The sequence below is a fragment of the Clupea harengus genome, chromosome 14, assembly GCF_900700415.2.
Source record: "Clupea harengus chromosome 14, Ch_v2.0.2, whole genome shotgun sequence".
In the NCBI taxonomy this organism is placed as follows: domain Eukaryota; kingdom Metazoa; phylum Chordata; class Actinopteri; order Clupeiformes; family Clupeidae; genus Clupea; species Clupea harengus.
This window is the reverse complement of record NC_045165.1, coordinates 25164610-25184002: the sequence shown is the minus strand read 5'-3', so window position 1 is coordinate 25184002 and position 19393 is coordinate 25164610. Positions and strand designations below refer to the sequence as shown.

General features: G+C 47.2%; 1 protein-coding gene across 5 annotated transcripts in view; it reads right to left on the bottom strand.

The window, feature by feature from the left end:
- Positions 1–1709: 1709 nt before the first annotated feature.
- The window catches only part of stxbp5b (syntaxin binding protein 5b (tomosyn)), a 29811-nt gene continuing 12127 nt past the window's right edge, over positions 1710–19393 (bottom strand). Inside the window, exons 8-29 of one of the 5 annotated variants that reach the window (XM_031579937.2) lie at positions 18634–18757; positions 18127–18205; positions 16939–17093; positions 16436–16508; positions 16198–16345; positions 15235–15302; positions 14830–14870; positions 14484–14704; positions 13837–14027; positions 13437–13562; positions 12967–13118; positions 10921–10983; positions 10509–10568; positions 10337–10384; positions 8506–8556; positions 8075–8209; positions 4948–5187; positions 4371–4737; positions 4007–4172; positions 3608–3719; positions 2772–2992; positions 1710–2420 (exon numbers count right to left, since the gene is read on the bottom strand). In XM_031579937.2, the coding sequence (XP_031435797.1) occupies positions 2379–2420; positions 2772–2992; positions 3608–3719; positions 4007–4172; positions 4371–4737; positions 4948–5187; positions 8075–8209; positions 8506–8556; positions 10337–10384; positions 10509–10568; positions 10921–10983; positions 12967–13118; positions 13437–13562; positions 13837–14027; positions 14484–14704; positions 14830–14870; positions 15235–15302; positions 16198–16345; positions 16436–16508; positions 16939–17093; positions 18127–18205; positions 18634–18757 (2883 nt within the window). In that variant the 3' untranslated portion in view covers positions 1710–2378. The remainder of the gene's footprint in view (positions 2421–2771; positions 2993–3607; positions 3720–4006; positions 4173–4370; positions 4738–4947; positions 5188–8074; positions 8210–8505; positions 8557–10336; positions 10385–10508; positions 10569–10920; positions 10984–12966; positions 13119–13436; positions 13563–13836; positions 14028–14483; positions 14705–14829; positions 14871–15234; positions 15303–16197; positions 16346–16435; positions 16509–16938; positions 17094–18126; positions 18206–18633; positions 18758–19393) is intronic. The other 4 variants (XM_012822442.3, XM_031579938.2, XM_031579940.2 and 1 more) reach the window with 4 other exon arrangements.

The following is a 19393-nucleotide window of genomic DNA, read 5'->3' as shown; positions in this document are numbered from 1 at the left end:
AGAGATGGAGAAAGGGAAAGAAGCCTTCAGCCAGAAGTCAGGGACAGGGGATAATGCTCCCACTGAGAAAAACAAAATAGCAGCAATCTCTCGCACTTCATACATTTAAAAAAAAAAAGAAGAAAATGTAGGCTAATTCAAAACCAAGTATTTCAGACAAAGGAATCTGAAAAAAACAAACAGACTATAAGGACAATGAAAAGAACACCATTCAGGAAACACACCCCTTAAAATATACTGTATCTATGTACTTTGTATAAATATATGCAAACAGACATATATTCCTGCATAAATGTACTTTCAGTAAAGAATACACACAACAGAACAGGGCAGGGTAAGCATATCAGCATTGCAGAACAAATGCAGGAGAGGGAGGGGTGCTGGGCTTCAGCAGGTTTATGGCAGAACAAATGCAGGGGTGGGAGGTGGCTGGGCTGGGCTGGGCTGGGCTGTGGGGGAATCGACTATTCACACAGACTGAAATCAATCAGACACTAACTGTGGAGGAGACACATGCATTTTTTTCTGTCATCCAGTCACCGTAATGAAGCCAAAAAAAAAGGGGGACATCACACAAACAACACAAACGTGCTCTTCAGCGGGAAACAGAGGCCCTCAAGGCGCTGACGTGAAGAGAATGGTGTGGCATCACACAAGTGATAGTGAATACACGGAGCGTCTGTCCCCAGCACTTGTGCACACCCACAATCACAACGACACACATACACACTCTACCACGCCTGCAAATACACACATAGGACCGGAGGGGCCTGTGTTTGTTTAGATTGTTATCCTATATTTTCTGTCAGGAAGTGCACAAACAGGCAAATGACTAAAGACCTGCCTTGTCAGGGTCATTTTTAAAAAAAAGAGAAAAGATGAAAACAGGTGACATCGCACACACACACACACACACACACACACACACACACACACACACACACACACACACACAGAACCCAAAGCTGCAGCATGTCTCTGGTGTCTGCTCCGACTTCACAGCTCTGCAGTACAGTGCATTCAGTGTCCCCACAACGCAGGCGCGGACAGACAGTGTGTGTATGCAGATGTGTGTATCTCTGTGTGTGTATCTCTCTCTCTGTGTATGCAGATGTGTGTATCTCTGTGTGTGTATCTCTGTGTGTGTATGCAGATGTGTGTATCTCTGTGTGTGTCTGACAGAAGACTAATGTTACTTGTGTGTTTGTGTGTGAATGTAAGTAAGTTTGTGAGTAAACATAAATGTGTGTGTGTGTGTGTGTGTGTGTGTGTGTGTGTGTGTGTGCGCGTGTGTGCGTGTGTGTGTGCGCGCGTGTGTGTGTGTGTGTGCGTGTGTGTGTTTGGTGTGTTGCATGTGATACCTGTGTAAGGAAAAACATTCCGTATCCATATTAAGGTTTTTTATGATAAGATCCCAGCAAACCCGATCATGCTGTAATAGGCAGAGTCGCTCTGCTATTCTCAGTTTACATCCACAGCTTGATCTAGGGTGACATCAGCACAGGATATGTATTCCATACAGCAAAATACCAGCCCTTAGTAGGTATAATTAATGGCATTCTGTCAGGGTCATCTCCATCATCAACAACTTCATCACAGTCTAACTGTCATGAACTACTTCATCATCATCATTATCATATAATATCTTTGAATAAGACAATCTGGCTTTTTTCCCATGAAAACAAAACAGCATGTGGGGGGGTGGGGGGGGGGTGTGGCATGGGGGGTGGGGGGGTGTCAGTGAGAGGGGCAAACATATAAAATGCACAACAGATAAGCGATTGAAGTCACTGGATGTGGGAAAGAGAGGGAGAGTCCGTCGTGTCTGCCTGCCGTGCCCTTCCCCTTCCCTTCCCTTCCCAGTGTCTGGAACTACAACACCCAGCATTCCTTGGTATATCTACTTCCTGTTTGCCTCAGAGGGAGGAGGCATCAAATGTCCTTCAGTAGTTTTTTTTTTCTCTCCTTAACAGCAGTAGTAGTAGTAGTATGGCAGCGTGGCTAATTTGAACAAGACACACAGGCTGTTCTGAGTCTCCTCGCCTTGTCCTCCTCTTCCTCATATTCTCCTCCAACCTCGTCCTCCCTCTCTCCTTCTCTCCTTCTCTCCTCCTCAGCACTCAGGGTCGTGGAGAGGCAGGGGAAAGGTCACTGTCTCTCTGGCGGGTTTGGCTCCCCTCTGATGACTGAGGTCGAACGGGGTGAGTTTTGTGCTCCGAAAAGAAGTGGCAGTCTGTCAATCAGTCAGCTCTCCGGGACAGAGGGAGGGAGGAAAGGAGAACTCGACGAGGAGGAGGAGGAGAGCAAAAGATAGAGAGAGAAAAGAGGAGGAGGAGGAGAGAGGGGTCTTCAGCCACATCGACCCTCTGGCACTGGCATCAGAGCTGGTACCACTTCTTATCTTTGCACTTCAACATGATCTGTGGGCGAGGGGGTGAAAGAAGACAGTAAGGATGGAGAGATATAGAGAAGAATGGGGAGGGAGAGCATACTGACAGAGCGCTTATGTCATTGTGGATTTGATAGTCTGACTGCTATGAACTATGGTCAATACCACTAACACCACTTAAAAACACTTTAAAACGTACAGTTGGTGGCAGAAAGAGAGAAAGAGAAAAGAGAGAGAGGAAAGAGAAAAGAGAGAGAAAGAGAGAGAGAGGAAAGAGAAAAGAGAGAGAGAGAGAGAGAGAGAGGAAAGAGAGAGAGAGGAAAGAGAAAGAGAGGAAAGAGAAAGAGAGGATAGCGGTGGTGGAGAGAGACAGAGCACTCACATCGTGGGCGTGTTTGGAGAAGGAATCTGCACTGTGCATCATGCCGGCCGTCCGCTCCTCCAGCTCGCCCAGTTTCTGCCCTCTCTCATCCAGCGCCATCCGGGTGCGCGCCAGATCCCCCATTATGCCCGTCGCTGCGCCCTTCATGCCCTCCATGCCCCCGGGCCCAGGGATGTGCTGAGCCAGGCTGCGTGAGGCCTTACCCGCTGCCACCTCCCCGACTGCCACACACAGACACACGGAGTAGAACACCAAGTATACGTCAAATGACTACAGCAGATGAAACATGTCTAACACAGACTCAACGGGCACACAGTATCATCAGAGGGTGACGTCACTGTATATGAGACTTATACATTAACATTAGACCAAGTACAGCCATTTAAATGCACAGAATATAATGTAAACTTTAGGTAGACGATACTGCATGATATTACAGATAAAGGCCAAGATATAAGAAAAATGCAACGTCTACTGCCAAATGCCAGTTCACATTCCTCTAAAAAACGAATTTACTTGCTTAATGTTCAAAATGATGTAGGTCAGCTGATTTTCTTACAGCAGTGAAAACAAGGTGGACGTAAATAATGTGGCTATTTGTGCAATTTAGTTCAGTAATGAGGAAATCTCTGCTTTAGTTATCAGTTATCACAAGGATCTATTGGCTCAAAGTTCAATGTCTAGCTGTCATGCTAATCACATAGTGAGAGTTGGGTAGGTAGGTTAAGCCAGCTCTAAGACTGGAGCTCTGTGGTCTGTAGTGTGGGCTAGTGGAGATGATGTGAAAGCCTGATTAAGTGTAGTGGAGCCGTGGAGTTGGGTGCGTGTGCACTCACAGAGGTCTTCTCTGTCCAGAGACTGGGCCCCTCCTCCAAACAGACCCTTGAAGAAGCCTCTGTTAGGGGCCTCCGGAGTCTCCACTGGGGTGAAGAGCTCACACAGCATCTCCTGTGTGCACAATGGCAGACACACACACCTCATTTATCAGACATGTCCATGTGCTCAAAACATTGTGCCATAAATAAAACCCCACTAAAGCCACCCACAAAACTGCCCAACACCTGCAGTATACTGATAGTATGCCCATTCATCCATAAACACGGACACGGACACGGACACGGACACGGACACGGACACACACACACACACACACACACACACACACACACACACACACACACACACACACACACACACACACACACACACACACACACACACACACACACACGTACCTGCAGGTTATCGCACGTTTCCTGGCTGTAGGTGATGCGCTGTATCTCTGTGGGAGAGGTGAGGTACAGAGCCTGGCCCAGGTTGGAGAAGCAGAAGGTTCTGGCGATGCGCATGTCCGTCAAAGGCAGGTAGTTCACATCCAACAGAGGCCGCAAGGCGGGCAGACTGCGAGAGAAAGGGAAGATAAGAGAGAGAGACATGATCACGCATGATCTCCTCCTGTTGTGTTGTTAAAGTTATACAAATGAACCAATAAAGTTTCAGTTGGAGGTTTCTATTACTGAACGACTAACGGAAAGGAAAGGATGGAGACCAAGATAGAGTAGAGATGATGACCCGTAGCTTCACATATGGCTTAGTTACCTGAGTGTCATGATGTGCCCATTGGCGCAAAAGCAGGCGATGCAGCTGCCGGCGGGCATCAGCACCACGTCAGCGCGCAGCACGAACGAGGCCTCGGTGATGTTGTGTTTGAAGGCGCTGTGCTGCGACGGCAGTACCAGCACCTCGGCCTGCTTCTCTGAGCACAGCACCACGTAGTGCGTCTCTGGCGCCCCCTCTGGGCCGCCGGGGGGAGAGGCGGGCCCACGCCGCTTCCAGCGGTCCTTCTCCTCGCGCTCGTCTGGCAGATTGGGGTCGTACCACACCTCGTACGGGGGCAGCAGAGGGGCGCCGGTGGAGTCCAGGGTGGCCATGGTGACGACACAGCCTTTCAGGCGCGTCACTGTGCCTACGGGGGGAGGGAGAGGGAGACAGAAAAGGAGAGAGAGAGAGAGAGAGAGAGAGAGAGATAGAGAGGAGGACAGGAGTAAGAGAGGGCAGAAAGACAATAAGATAAGGTCCCAAAAAGGAAAGGACTCTCTCGACACACACACACACACACACACACACACACACTTTAATGATCTTCTTCCCAAATAACACACAGTCGGATACCCACCGCCGAAGGACACGGCGGGTGCCTGCTGCATGCGGAGCTCGCTGCTGGCGGGCACGGCGAGCGGCAGCACCAGCATGCTGCCCTGCGAGGTGCCCACCCAGAGGCTGGGCCCGGGCCCCGCCTCGCCCTTCCTGCTCATGGTCTCGCAGAAGTGGAAGGCGGTGATGACCTCGCGCGCCTCCCGCTCCAGGCTGGTCACGCTGGAGCTGCGCGAGCGGCTGAACGAGCTGTCCTTCGCATCTGCAATCACACGCACGGGGAGAGGGGCTGGGTTTAACAGACTACCTCTGTGTGTGTTTGTGCGTTAGTGTGTGGTCCTTCACATCTGCACATGCAGAAGGAGGGTGTGGGTGTGTGTGTGTGTGTGTGTGTGTGTGTGTGTGTGTGTGTGTGTGTGTGTGTGTGTGTGTGTGTGTGTGTGTGTGTGTGTGAGAGTGTGTGTGTGTGTGTGTAAAAGGCTATCTGTTTGTGTGTGCATGTGAATTTATACTGTCCAAACACATGAACAAGGAGGCTATATGTATGTGTGTGTGTGTGTGTGTGTGTGTGTGTGTGTGTGTGTGTGTGTGTGTTTAGACCTATGCAATAAAGATGAAGTGTGTCTCTGACTAGTAAGAGAAGCCAGAGTCATAGCCCGGATCCCAGATCATTAAATATCCCACAGATCTCCCTGCTGTAAAAGTTGAGAAGAGGAAAATTAGACAGTGCCACACGAGAGAAGGTGGGTAAATGTAAACATCAATATAAACACACAAATCCTCAAAGTGGCATCCACTTGTTAACAGGCCTTCCACCCATACTTCCCTGGTTTGAGGAGATCAACAAGTTTAGAGACAGAGAGGTAATACAGACCAAATCAGTGATCCGCTCTTTTTCACAATATTCAAAAATGTTTTGTTTTTTAAGAGAATCACATTTTATCCAACTTTAGGGTGAGTGGCCAGATCTACAGAAGTCTGCCATTTGCAAGTGAAACCCTCAAACTTAAAAGGAAGTATGCAAGGATGGCTCTTTTAACGAGGGCGCCACCTGAACACACAAGGGGCCCCGAGTTTGAGGGCGAAAACGTCTGGCGGAAACGGCAGCGCATGTGCACGGTTGTGCAAACCACCACGCTTCTGAGGGAGCGACACATGTGTGATCAAAGGCACTGATTGGGCAGAGCCGGGGCAAAATGAATTAGTGAAGGGTTTGGTTAAGGCCAATCGACAGCATGGTTGAGCAATGCCTTTGAACTGAATGCGTCAGACGAGATTCCAATGTAACGGACGTCAGTATCACTGCAGGTTCTGAACAGTGTTCACCAGGAGTGCTTTTACAAGGAATAAATCATAGTGTTCCCATTGTTATTCAAAACAATTCATTGACACATAATTGTAGATTGTATTTCAAATGCCCAAGCCAAATCCCTTTGAACTATGTGTATGTGATTTTGTGCCTGTACAAAGTGCTTTGTTCACTTAGATTCCATGACAAGCTGGCGTTATTATGGTCAAGATCAATACAGCCCATCTCACGTCCATTCTGCATCGAGGCACCCAGCAGAACCAAACAGGGGAGTGCAAACCTGTTTAGGTGAGCTCTGCATCAATGGGAGAGACTGGACGTATAAAGGCATTCATTTGAGTAAGACGAGGCTACCAGTGACTGTTTGTGTAGATATACTGACGATATGGGATATCCCAGAGACAGGGAAAGAACCTGATGCGTGAAACACAAGAGCAGCAGTGACCAGTAAGCCTACATGGATGAGGAATGCATAAGATATGGGAGGCTGTGATCTGTGTTTATGTTGAAGAATAAGAACAGCTGGACCAACCTGAATGCAATCTCTTTCTGCATTCCACTGCGGCCACCAGCGCATTGTTGTGGAAAATGCGCTGGTGTGGCACTACATTTCTTCTGCCTTAGTCTAATTAGACTACAATATGTGAATAGAACTAACAAGAAATGTGTATTAACATCATAGGTGTCTTTCAAGGGGTTTAACCTTTTAAAACCTTTTATTCTTTTTTAAAAGCCTGCCAGGATATGTATTAACTTCGAGGATATCTGAGATAGATTAATTGCATTAACCCATAACAAAGGTTGATCTTTCTTCTTTGCAGAAATACAGAAATATGTAGGCTTAATGTGCCACGCTTCCAATAAAGGGAACGTGATATTTTTTGCTAGATAGATAAATCAGACTTGGGCAGTGATGGTTTGTGAGAAGCGCATGCAAATGTTCCCTGCCTATATCCAAAATCCACTCATCGAGAATAAGCCGTTTTCGCCAGAGTTTCTGCCGCCAAACTAGGACCAAAGGGATTAAAGTAAGCATCAACAAAGCAACCAAACAAATAAACAAACAGTACCCACCACACCATGACATCATTATAAAAACACCACAGAAACCTCTCATAACACACTCGCACACATTCTCAAATGCGGAACGTTTTTTTTATGTGCGAACAAGCACAGACTCAATCACACTCTGTCATATTCCACGAGGTGACTGCCCTCCCAGAGTATCATCAGAGCTTTGCGTTGCAGACATTCACTTCAATCTCACTGAAGAGACCATCTGAATACTGTCAGTAAAACAAACAAACATCAACAACAACAACAAAAAACTCTGCGGACCACCCAGTGCCGAGAAGAGAGCTGTTGGGAGGGCAGCCCAGCTCTCAGCTTCAGGCCAGCGAGTGGAGAGTAGTGGGATTAGAAAGGCATTAGTTGTATTAGTTACTCTGCCACCACCTCATTCCACTTTATATCACTTCAACGACAATCCATCTCCTCCACTCCTCCACACCAGACCCCCTGAAACCACACACTCAAAACCCGTTTCACTCCCCTGAGTAGAGCCCGGGTAGCTTGGGGTGAGAGAGGATTAAGAGTTCACGTTACAAACGTTTCAGACGCACACCTTCCCTAAGTTCTGAGGACAACCAGGGTCCTTCAGGTGGGAAGGGTGGGGATGTTAGTCACTCAACCAGCCCAGACCCACACCAAGCTCCCGGGTGAGAGGGGGGGATTAGGCGCAGTTCTCCAGCCCAGACCCACACCAAGCTCCCGGATGAGAGGGGGGGATTAGGCGCAGTTCTCCAGCCCAGCCAACAGCAGCCATGCTGGGGCCACTCACAGAAGTTAGGGGCTGATGGTGTCCGCATGATGATGGGGCTCCTTTGTGGGCTACTTCTAGCCTCAATGGCTGACTTTACACAACACACACGCTTCTTATGGGGGAGAGTACGCCGTCTTTGAAGGCGCTCCGCTGCTGCTCACACACACACACACACACACACACACACACACACACACATATTTCGGCAGAGCAAGGTATTATACACTCGTGATTTTTAATCACGCAGACTGTTGAGCAAGTAAAGCCTCAGCATCGCACAAATGTACATTGCATCCTTTAGACACAAACTAGACACACACACACACACAGCACAAACAAACACAAACAGTGTAGAGGATCGGCACCTGTAGGGGGAGTAAAGCTCGACTCGCTACACCTACAAACTAAAACTGTAGCGACCAAAGCAGCCAATTAGACGCCCGGCTTACCAGAGTCCTGCTTCTGATCGGGGGCCGTGCCTAGTTTCCGTGACATCTTCGCTGGAAAAGAGAAACATTCCTTGTTCACACACATGAATACTGAGGACAGTGCACGAGAAAATGGGAGTTAGCGACGGGGGGGAGAGCAGAGTTGGGGTTAACGGCGGAGGCGTTCTCTGGACTGATTTCTGAGAGAAAGGGAGATCGGAGGAGAAAAGCCAGAATGGTGGTTAGATGAGCATCAGTCAGAAGAGCACATCAGGAAGACGACGGTCGAGACAAGATCGTGAAACGGCGCAAGTCGTCAAAAGAGACTAGTCAAGACGTCACAGGAGACCGACGACAGAGCCGAACTGAGCATGCACACAATGCGTAGAGCCTGTAACATTAAACCAGGTTAGTCTCGCTGTAAGAGAAACTACTTGAGTTCATTAGAAAGGAAGACAGGGCTGAAATGTACTGCAGCAGTTCACAACCTTTTTATTGTACCAGGGAACAATGGTAGTGACTGCAGTAAGTGCTTCTGTGAATGACCGCTAGTACTTATAAATACACATTTCATTAAACCTTCTGCAAAAAAAAAAGAAGACATTTTCATTGGCGATGTAATGTAAAGTTGTGAACTGCAGCTTTAATTCAGTTTGGATCAGTGACACCTCCATGAAATCACATTAGATCAGATAAGACCCCCATTCACTCCCATTAAAGCTACAACCCTTGCTTAATTTGATTGGCTGTGAACCTAATCACTATTAGCCACAGTTGAATTTGACTGGCTGTGAGCCTGGCCACTCAGAGCCCTGGTCTGCTTGTGAGCGATGGAGCTGCTGGCAGAGGACAAGCAGGACTCTTCAGGCAGATGGCGTGGAGACCCGGGCGTATGGCCCATCAATCAGATGTGCACACAGGGCAGCCACCCACTTAACCCCCATTCATTTTCACACTGCCCACTACGCCGCTCCCCTTTGAGGCAGAACCACAGCTAACAGATTTGCATTACGTATTTATCCATTACTATAGTTAACCTCAGACATGCTTTTAGTTGTGGTAGATTTAGAAGCCCTACATAGATCAAATAGATAACCTCTCACAGACGCCCAGATGAGGTGAAATTGCCCCAATTCATGTGGGATCACGTATTTACTCCTTTGTGGGATCAGATTTCAGAACTGATTCCAGGAGTTTACGGAGATGGGATTGCCTTCAGAAAAGAACAGAACTAATGTTCATCTACTGTGAGTGGACCTTCAAATGAGGTTCCCCTATGATGGAGGCCTGGAGTGGAGGATTATTACAGTCTGCACATGAACAGTCAGTGAGTAAACACAGACCCGGGGGTTAAAGAAGGATTCTGAGCCCAGACTGATTAGTGGTGTTAGAGACCACCCCACACCACCCCCACCCCCACCTCCAATCACCCGAAGCACATTCAGAGGGAAGGGAAGATCCAGAGGCAGAGCGTCCATGCACCGGACAGGAAGTCAAAAGCAGGTCAACCAGAAGTCAGGGCAGGGCTCCAGGCTGTAACGTCTCATATTCAGATTCATGCCCATCATTCATCACCTGGACTGGGTTGGAGCGATGCGAGCGAGTTGTGAGTGTGGGAATGCATGCGTGTGTGTGTGCCTGCGTGTATGTGTGTGTGTGTGTGTGTGTGTGTGTGTGTGTGTGTGTGTGTGTAAAATTTGTGTAAAATCCAAATCAACACTTAAATTTCGGCACAGCCTAGTTAGTACAGCAGAGGTACCCATGTGATTAGTACAGCAATCAGGGGGAAAGTAATCGAGGTAGAGAGAGTGGACTGAGGAGAGGGCTGGTCTTCGCTGCGGTCATACAGTACCTAAGTCATTGGAAACCGTCTTGGAAAAGCGTCTGCTTTTGGACTTCACTGGAGAAATGGTTCGAGCAAAACAAAAACAATACAACACAACACATGAGGGCTTGACTCACACCTCGTCCATTCTCGTGGACAAAAAAAAGAAGTGTTAGGAGAGTTAAACTCAATACCGTACTCTTATCTATGAACTTTTGGGCTTTGTTCTCCTCGTCAGAATTGCAGGGAGAGGTGGAGCCTGTGTGGTGGCACAGAGCAAATCACACAGGCATCAGCCAATCAGAAGTCAAGGTTAAAATCTCGTCAGCCAATTGTCAGTCAGTCAAACATCGAAGACTCATCGAAGACAGTCAAAGGCTTCAAGTCAAGCTGGAGTCAGTCAATGTTCCCCAGTAATGCAAGAAAACTACCATGACGAGGCCGAGACCATGGCCTTCGTCATCACAGCTTTCTGCACACTTAGTGTGGAGTGCAAAGTGGTGTCTTAATGTAGTGTGGGTGGTGGATAAGTGGCTGCATTCACTTCACAGAGGACTCACACACAGAGGACACTCACACACTTAAAGGGTGGAACCTATTATCGGTCTTACCTGAGGTGGGAGATTTGCAGCGGTCCTCTGAGGCATTGGAGCCGTCGTTAGCATCGCAGGGGCCTGCGGAGTGCACACACACAAACAACACACATACGTTAGGGAAGGAAATTAAAGCAACAAAACACACACAGCTCCTTTTACCATCACAACCTACCGATGCTAGAGGCACAACAACACACACAGCGAAGTCCTCCCACTGTCACTACCTTTCTGAGGCGCACACAATCATCAAATGCACATCACACACACACCTAGGGGAAAGCTGTCCTTAAAAGGACTTTCTCATTTAGATTTAATGTTGAGTCGTAACACCGCTGACTGCCTCTGGGAACCTCCGGTCTACACACACACACACACACACACACACACACACACACACACACACACACACACACACACACACACACACACACACACACACACACACACACACACACACACACACACACACACACACACACACACACACAGCAGACTGAGCTGGCAGCTCCCCCATCCCCAGCCCTCATTATCTCATTATCACATTATCTCCTCTTTATTGTGTGTCAGCTATCAGCCACATCAGTGGAGAGGCTCAATACTTGGTGCGGGGCCACACAATTAAAGCACTCAATAAGGCTGATGGCCTGGGGCTGATAAACACAGGACCACACAGGGTCTGCTACAGAATCAATGCACGGGCTGTACATTCACACAGACTGGCTACAGGACAAGAGCAGCATCTACATCTACCTGGGATGAGTTAACTAGAATTCATGTCTCAGATGTGTGTGTGTACACATTTCTGTATGTATGCTTATATGTGTGTGTGTGTGTGTGTGTGTGTGTGTGTGTGTGTGTGTGTGCATGTTTGATCATGTGTGTGTTTGTGTATGCATGCATGTATGGCTGTGTGTGTGTGTGTGTATGTGTGTGTCTACACAATACATGTGTGTGTTTGTGTGAAGGAGTTCTTTGTGTTCAGAGCATCACAATAAAATACATCCAGACTCACAACAGAAACTCTAACTAAAATAGCACATGAAGCACATGCATGAACAGAAGGATGAAAGGAAAGGGAGATAAAGACGGAAGGGGTAGAGGAAGAGAAGAGGAGGAAGAGGAGGTGATGAGCAGAGACAGTAGGTGACTTACGATAGTATGAGGGGCGAAGTTTTTTCACAGACTCAGAATAAAAGCTAGAAAGTCTGGACATGCAAGACCTCACAGGCGGAACGCCTTAACCGGGCCGCAGAGAGAGACCAACAGTCAGAAAGAATAACAAAAGAACCACAGGAAACCATAGCAACAACATCATCACCATGGACACCCAATGGGGGGCTGAGGAGCTGGATTCAGTGCATGGGCTAAATGCTTTGAGTATTGAATTTTTTCTGTGTAGCTACTATGCTGCCTACTGTGAGCATTACGGATCATAGCACATCCTCTAGGCTCATTTTCACACCCATACACACACACCTGGTCAATAAGGAGAAATAAATATTATATTCATTATCACGTAGTTATCATACTTAACCATGGCTGGTTAAAACCAGTGAGAGCAGCACTGAATCCAGCCCCTGCCCACTGTGACTTCAATAACAACAGAGTGCTGACTTAAAACAGATGAGTGGCGTGTGTGTGTGTGTGTGTGTGTGTGTGTGTGTGTGTGTGTGTGTGTGTGTGTGTGTGTGTGTGGAGACATGAAAGAAAGAACACATAGATGACTGTGGGTACAGATAGATGTATGAAGTATCAGCTCAGATCTGTGCACGTTTGGGAAAGGTGTGATTTAAAAGGCAGAAAGTCTGGAAATTCCTTTTTTCACTTCCTCTTAAAGAAAATTTTAAACATATTTCTCTATGCAGAAGACAAAGAGCAGATAAAGTCTCAGACAGTAATACTTAATCAGCCCAGCAAATTGCACGTTAACAGTCAGGTGGCCCACATCTTTTCATAAAAATCATAAAAACCAATAAAAACCTGGAATGTGAGTTACTGCTGAGGATTATTAATGTAAACCTGTCCGGGACCTGATTGAGGCTCCACCAGAGCGGCTCTCACCTCCAGACGGCTGCCGGGTCTTGCGTGGGGAGCGCGGCTGCCTCTGGAAAGGGTCGGCTGAGCCGTATAGCTCCTGCACGCCCACATTCATCAGGAGGGTCTTCTGGAAGTAGTCCACCACGGCCAGCCCGTTGGAGTTACCAAAGACGACCCTAAAGAGAGACGGCATCAAGTAAGAACAGATACCCACCTGGTCAGCTGAACCAAACCTCTGTTCTGTTTGGTTTAAACCTCCCCATTTATTACACATGATCCCATGTTAAGGCCAAGCCAACTAAATCTCATTGTTTTTGCATGAAACTGTGTTTACATGTGCTTCACTTCTGACTTCACCCTGTTCATCTGAAGGAGAGCTTGAGGTCCTTCTAAATGTGTCTCCTGCAAGTTTCTTTTGTGGTATACGGCGTGAGTGTATACGTATGTGAGGGTATACGTATGTGAGGGTATACGTTTGGCAGTGGGGGTCTTACAGGCCGTATGCAGAATTGAGGGCGAGGCTGGTGATCTGTTGCGGGGGCTCCCCGCTGACCCACAGCAGCTGCACCACCAGGTCCACCTGGTAGCCTGGAGACTGCTTGAGAGGGGAACAGCGCACCCTGGAGGCAGAAAGAGAGAATAGTGAAAAGGCGTAGAGAAGACAAGAGGCAATGTGTCCTCATGGGAGCGCTATACACACCAGGGTACCAATGTATGTGCTAAGAGTGTGAAGAATGCACACAACATCTGAGAGTGTTAGGCTTCTGTAAGTCCACTAGGACCTGAGTAAACAATGGATCTGAAGAACATAGTGAATGCTGAATGGAAGAGATGCACTTTTGGTAGAGGAGCTATGGACAAGTGTCAGGCAGTAACCAGCAGTCTTGGACATACTTGAGGCAGGGCACGTTATCTCGGGGTCCGTCGGAGGAGTTGCTGCTGGTGGAGGGGTGTGTGTCCGCAGGGGGCAGTGCCGTCTGGGGGCTAGAGGAGGCCCCTGGAGTGGACACAGAAGGGGTCTGCTCCCCCGCCGCCTCTGGAGAGTCCACATCGTTCAGCTCGTATGGCATGCGCACCTCCAGGAGCTGGACACCATAGACACATGGCACATTCATTCACAGAAGATCACATAGAACAAGCTGTCTTGAACCCCGCTTCCTAAACCTTCAGATGGTTATACGATTTTATTATACGGCTCCTCAGAATGTTGCAAAAAGTTCCATTGTGTTGAATGGGCTACCCGAACGTTCACCTGAACGTAACATTTCTTTATAATGTGATATAATAGTGATCTTCTGCTTACTTCATCGATGTATGATAATGTTAGTGTAGACTGTATAGACACACAAATTCACACACACACACACACATATACAAATACAAATACACACACACACACACACACACACACACACACACACACACACACACACACACACACACACACACACACACACACACACACACACACACACACACACACACACACACACACACACACACACACACACACACACACACACACACACACACACACACACCTGCACCACTTCGGTGGTGACCTCGTGCTTGCTGAAGCGGTAGATGATGACGTGAGCGGACACTCCTGCCACACACAGCATGCGACTCTCCGGGCACCACGACAGGATCTGGATGGCAAACGGGTCCTCGTCCACGATGTCCGTGCTCGGCTTGTCCTCCTTGTTGCGCACCTTCTCGAACACTTTAGCCGACTTCAGCTTGTACAGTACCTGCAGCATAACTGCGACAGAGAGAAAGGGACGACTCAGAATGACGACAACTTTATTTACAACGTGAACATAAAAGACAGTGGAGTTCAAGGCCTCCCGTGGTTTTCGACTGTGAACGTTACACTGCCGTACATACTTGCTGAGGCGTCCCAGAACTTGATGGACCCATCAGCATGTCTGAAGTGGAGAGAGAAGACACAAACACAAGAGCGTCACTATGACAGCAGCACTGCGAAACACGAGACGCACTAAAGCACTCCGCAGAATCCCGGGACAGCTGTTATCTCCCGTTACAACCGCTTCTATTGAACATCTATAATGAGCTCCCCACGATGAGGATCATATTTCATGACCGGCCATTTCTCTGTGTTGCTGATGTGAAGTGGCCTACTGTTTTGAACAGCGACGTCGGGAAACATGAGCAAACCACTAACCTTCGGAGCAATCATAATCATAACAAGACATTCTTGCCAAGGGAGGGAGGGAGGGTTAGTGTAATCGCATAGAAGGGGAACCGAAGAGGATATAGCGGCCCACTCACCCTGTGATTATGATCTCTGGATAGCTCTGAGTTCCTTGGCCCCAGTTACCACCACTTATGGGCCATTCCTACGGAGGGAAAATGAAAAACCATAAATTCACAGACCCGGGGGAACTACAAGTTAAAATGACTCTGTGCCATTTCAGATCCACCCTCACACTCCTCTGCCATCCAGAGCCTGGGGATGGGCCCACTGAGGAGAGAGCCATCTGAGGTGAGACGGACTGCAGGAGAGAGTCATCTGAGGGGAGGCGAGTAACACCTCAGGCCTGTGATCAGGTGAGGCCTGAGGTCAGAACAGCGCGCCCAGATGTCCTGCCACTCACACCTAAGCAGCCTAGTGAGTAGTCACAGTTCATCACCAAACACTAAGCCATCTATTGTATATGAAACTCAACCACCCAATGTACTGTGAAAAGCACTATGGAGCAATACTAACGAGAGCAGACGCTCCCAGCTGTATCTCTGATTCAGAAAAACGGAAAGATTGCTCATATGCTCTGGACGAGGATTAAGATAAATCCGGGACTAAATCTTCCTTTCAAATGGGATTAAGTTTAACTGTAAACAGGAGAGGGTGATTAAATAGGTTTGATCAAACACATTTTTTTAATCTGCTCTTGTACACAAAGAACAAGGATGATCTCATCTCTGATATAAATACTGCATTTATAAATGTGACCGTTTTTCCCCAAAGTGGTTTGATACCATGAGATAGAATATCTGTAATATGCATACATTAATGGAAAACAATCTTTGTAATATGCACATATTAAACATTAAATAGGTGCAACCAAGGACAACAAATATATTTCTAACCATTACTGAAATGTATTACATTATAATATATTTGAATATAATTTGTGTTACTATTAACTTTTAAGAATGGTCTTACTACAGAGGCACAGAATAATTCCTCAATCAGCTCCTTTCAGTCATTAAATCAAATGGACGATGTTGTACCTTTTTACTGTAGCCCTGTCTCTTCTGTCGGGAGCCCACGGAGTACAGGGCCGGGATCAGCTCTGCCGGGCAGTCGGCAAAGTACTCGCAGCATGTGACCGGAGACTCGTGCAGGGACAGGGGGTACGGGTTCTCAAAGATGGGGTACCTGGACAAGGCAGAGAGCTGGGGTGTAAGAGGGTGTGTCGGGGGGGTTGATGCTGTAATGTTTCATGGAGCAGAGGGTTGGCTCACTTACCCGATTTGCGCCAGGTCGATCAACACCAAGTCCTTCTCCAGCAGGATGACCACAGCATAGGGCTCCTGGACATCTGTGCAGCCCGAGAAAAGGGAGAAAGCAGAGTCATCAGCTACGTGTGATCTCCTGATCTTCATACACTTGAGCTAGAGTAACACTAATGTACAACCTTCCTGATGAATGGAAGGAGGGTGTCAAAATGAGGAAAAGGTTATGTAAGAAATGTAGTCGACTATAGAATTACAGAACAGTTAGCTGGTAGACTATTCTACAAATACATCCAATAATTCTGTGTCTCTTCGTCGGAAAAGCATTGCTAGTCCAATAGCTGCAGGTAAATAGTGTTTCTGCAATGTTGAAAAAGTCCCTCATGTCAACAGACAAGCACAGAATTGACACTTCATGGGTTGAGATTCATTCTGTTGTTTGGTGTTGGACTGGCTGTTACTGACTGGGTGCTGGGTTTAGCAGCGTCGGGTTGGGTTGGGTTGGGTCCGACTCACCGTTTGGGTAGGGCGTTTCACACAGCGTGAGGAAGTCCACGATGGGGTAGTCCATCTCCAGCACGGCTGTGCTCTTCCCGTGCATCACCGTCAGGCAGGCCCGTCGGCCCACCGTGTCATAGGACAGGCCCCCGAACAGCACCATGAAGGGGTCCCTGCCAGTGCAGACACACACACACACACACACACACACACACACACACACACACACACACACACACACACACACACACACACACACAAACAGAACCTTATTAATTGTGACAGGTGACAGCGACTACATGTGTTATGTGAGTATGTCAGTGTTTTATGTTTAGCTTTTCCCACTTTTTCAGTTTATACGATAATGATATAAAGTCCATGGGTGTATACAGACAGACATTTTCTTCTCTTTCTTGGTAAACACGGATATCTGTAGATATTTATCAAATTGATGTCTACTAACAAAATGTTCTCTCTCTTTTAGCGTGACCTTTGCTGTCAAATGCTGATGATGTGGACACATTGACCCTCATCACTAGGGGTGGGAATCTCTTGGCACCTCACGATTCGATTCGATTCTGATTCAGTGGTCAGCGATTCGATTCTAAACCGATTATCGATTCTACACCGATTATCGATTCTAAACCGATTATCGATTATCAATTCTAAACCGATAAAACGATTATCGATGCATGTCGATTTTTTAAATCATCTGAGTTTGCTACCCAGAGTCACAAATCACTTCCTACTTTGTGTTTAATAATTAAAGAAAATCAACAGATGAATTACCTTCTCTATTTTTTATTAGAGAAAAAGCTTTCCCTTGTCACAATTATGACTTTCAATGAACAATGCAATAATCGATGCAGCTTGCATTTCAACACAAAATGAATGTGTAAAAAATTAAAAACAATAAATTAAAAAAAAAAAAAATTTTTTTTTTTTTTTTTTAATTACAAAATCGATTATGAACTTTTCTGAATCGAGACAGAATCGTTCTAGAGAGAATCGAGAGAAATCGAAAAATCGACCCACCCCTACTCATCACCATATCCATTGGCTGTGGGTGTGGGTGTGATGTAGAGGGTGTTGGTGTGACCTTAAAACTGAGGATGTGGTTATGACAGCTTGGTGTAATTAGCTACAACTAGGCATGCGAGAGCGTCCGCGAGGCAGACACACATTAGCGGCTGTGCGTGGTCTTACCCTACTCGGGTGGTCTTGTACTCCACCTTCAGGATGGGCTTGCATGGCTCTGGCTTCTTGCCATCCTTGGGCTGCTTACCTGCGGACACCAGGGGTCACAGGGGTCACAGGGAGAGAGGGACATTGGAGCTCAGTTCACTTCCTTGCCATGTTTTGAGTCTGTTTTGAGTCATTGCACAGAAGTGGAGCATTATGTGTTCGTACAAGGCGTCGGTGTGTGTGTGTGTGTGTGTGTGTGAAGTGAGTGTATTATATGGTGAGATGACTTTAGACTGGTTGACCAGGGGAGTGGATATGTGTGAAAGTGCGTCTGTGTCTGTATATGGATGTGAATTTGAGCTGTGTATGAGTGTGAGATTGGTTGGGTTTGTTTTCGCAGATGGGTTCATCCTGTTGATGCTTATGTGGGTGTATGACCTATAATACTTCTGGGCAGGAGTGTGAGTGTGTGAGTGTGTGTGTGTGTGTGTGTGTGTGTGTGTGTGTGTTTCACATTTGCATGCCCACCATGAGGTGTGATGATCTGGGCAGGTTTGGCAGGCGCGCGGATGTTCCAGATGGTCAGGGTGCCGTCTGAGTGGCTGCAGATGAACTGCTTGCCCTCGTGATGCCAGGCGACAGAGTGGATGGCCTTCGGGCACAACAAACACAACCAGTCACCGGCAGCGAAGGGCAGAGGGCATGCAGCAGGCAGCCAAATGAGTGTGGGCGAGGGGTCGGGGCTCTAACTGGGCTCTCGGGCAGCATTCATAAAAACATAAATAAACAAAGGCTGGACATCACTGTGCTAAGTGAGCCTGCCCACAGCAGATATGTTAAACAGAGGGGCTGTATCTTTTTTGTATTAAAGGGTACAACCTGACCAGCAGGTATTTGAAAATGGCATGGCCTAGAAAATACAAAGTCTCTACCTCTTGCGTTGTTAGTGATAGTTTAAAGCTGCTGTTTGCTATACAATTTTGTGAAAGCAATTCACAAATCACAATTCTCAAATCACAAATACTGAATGGTACACAAAATAATTACATGACTGGGTCAAAATATAAACAACAGTGAAGAAAGCTTGTTGTTTTTAAAATGTGTGGTTTTAAAATCCTGAAAGAGTGTGTGGAGCTATATATCTCTCACAGCCATGTCTCTCATAATTACTACCAATTAAACATGAACACACCTGAAAAATGAATGGGGGGGAATTGTTAATTGAGCCTTAATGAACAGGAATTAACAGGACTGTCTTTCCAAGCACGAGTGAAGTAAACCTGTGATA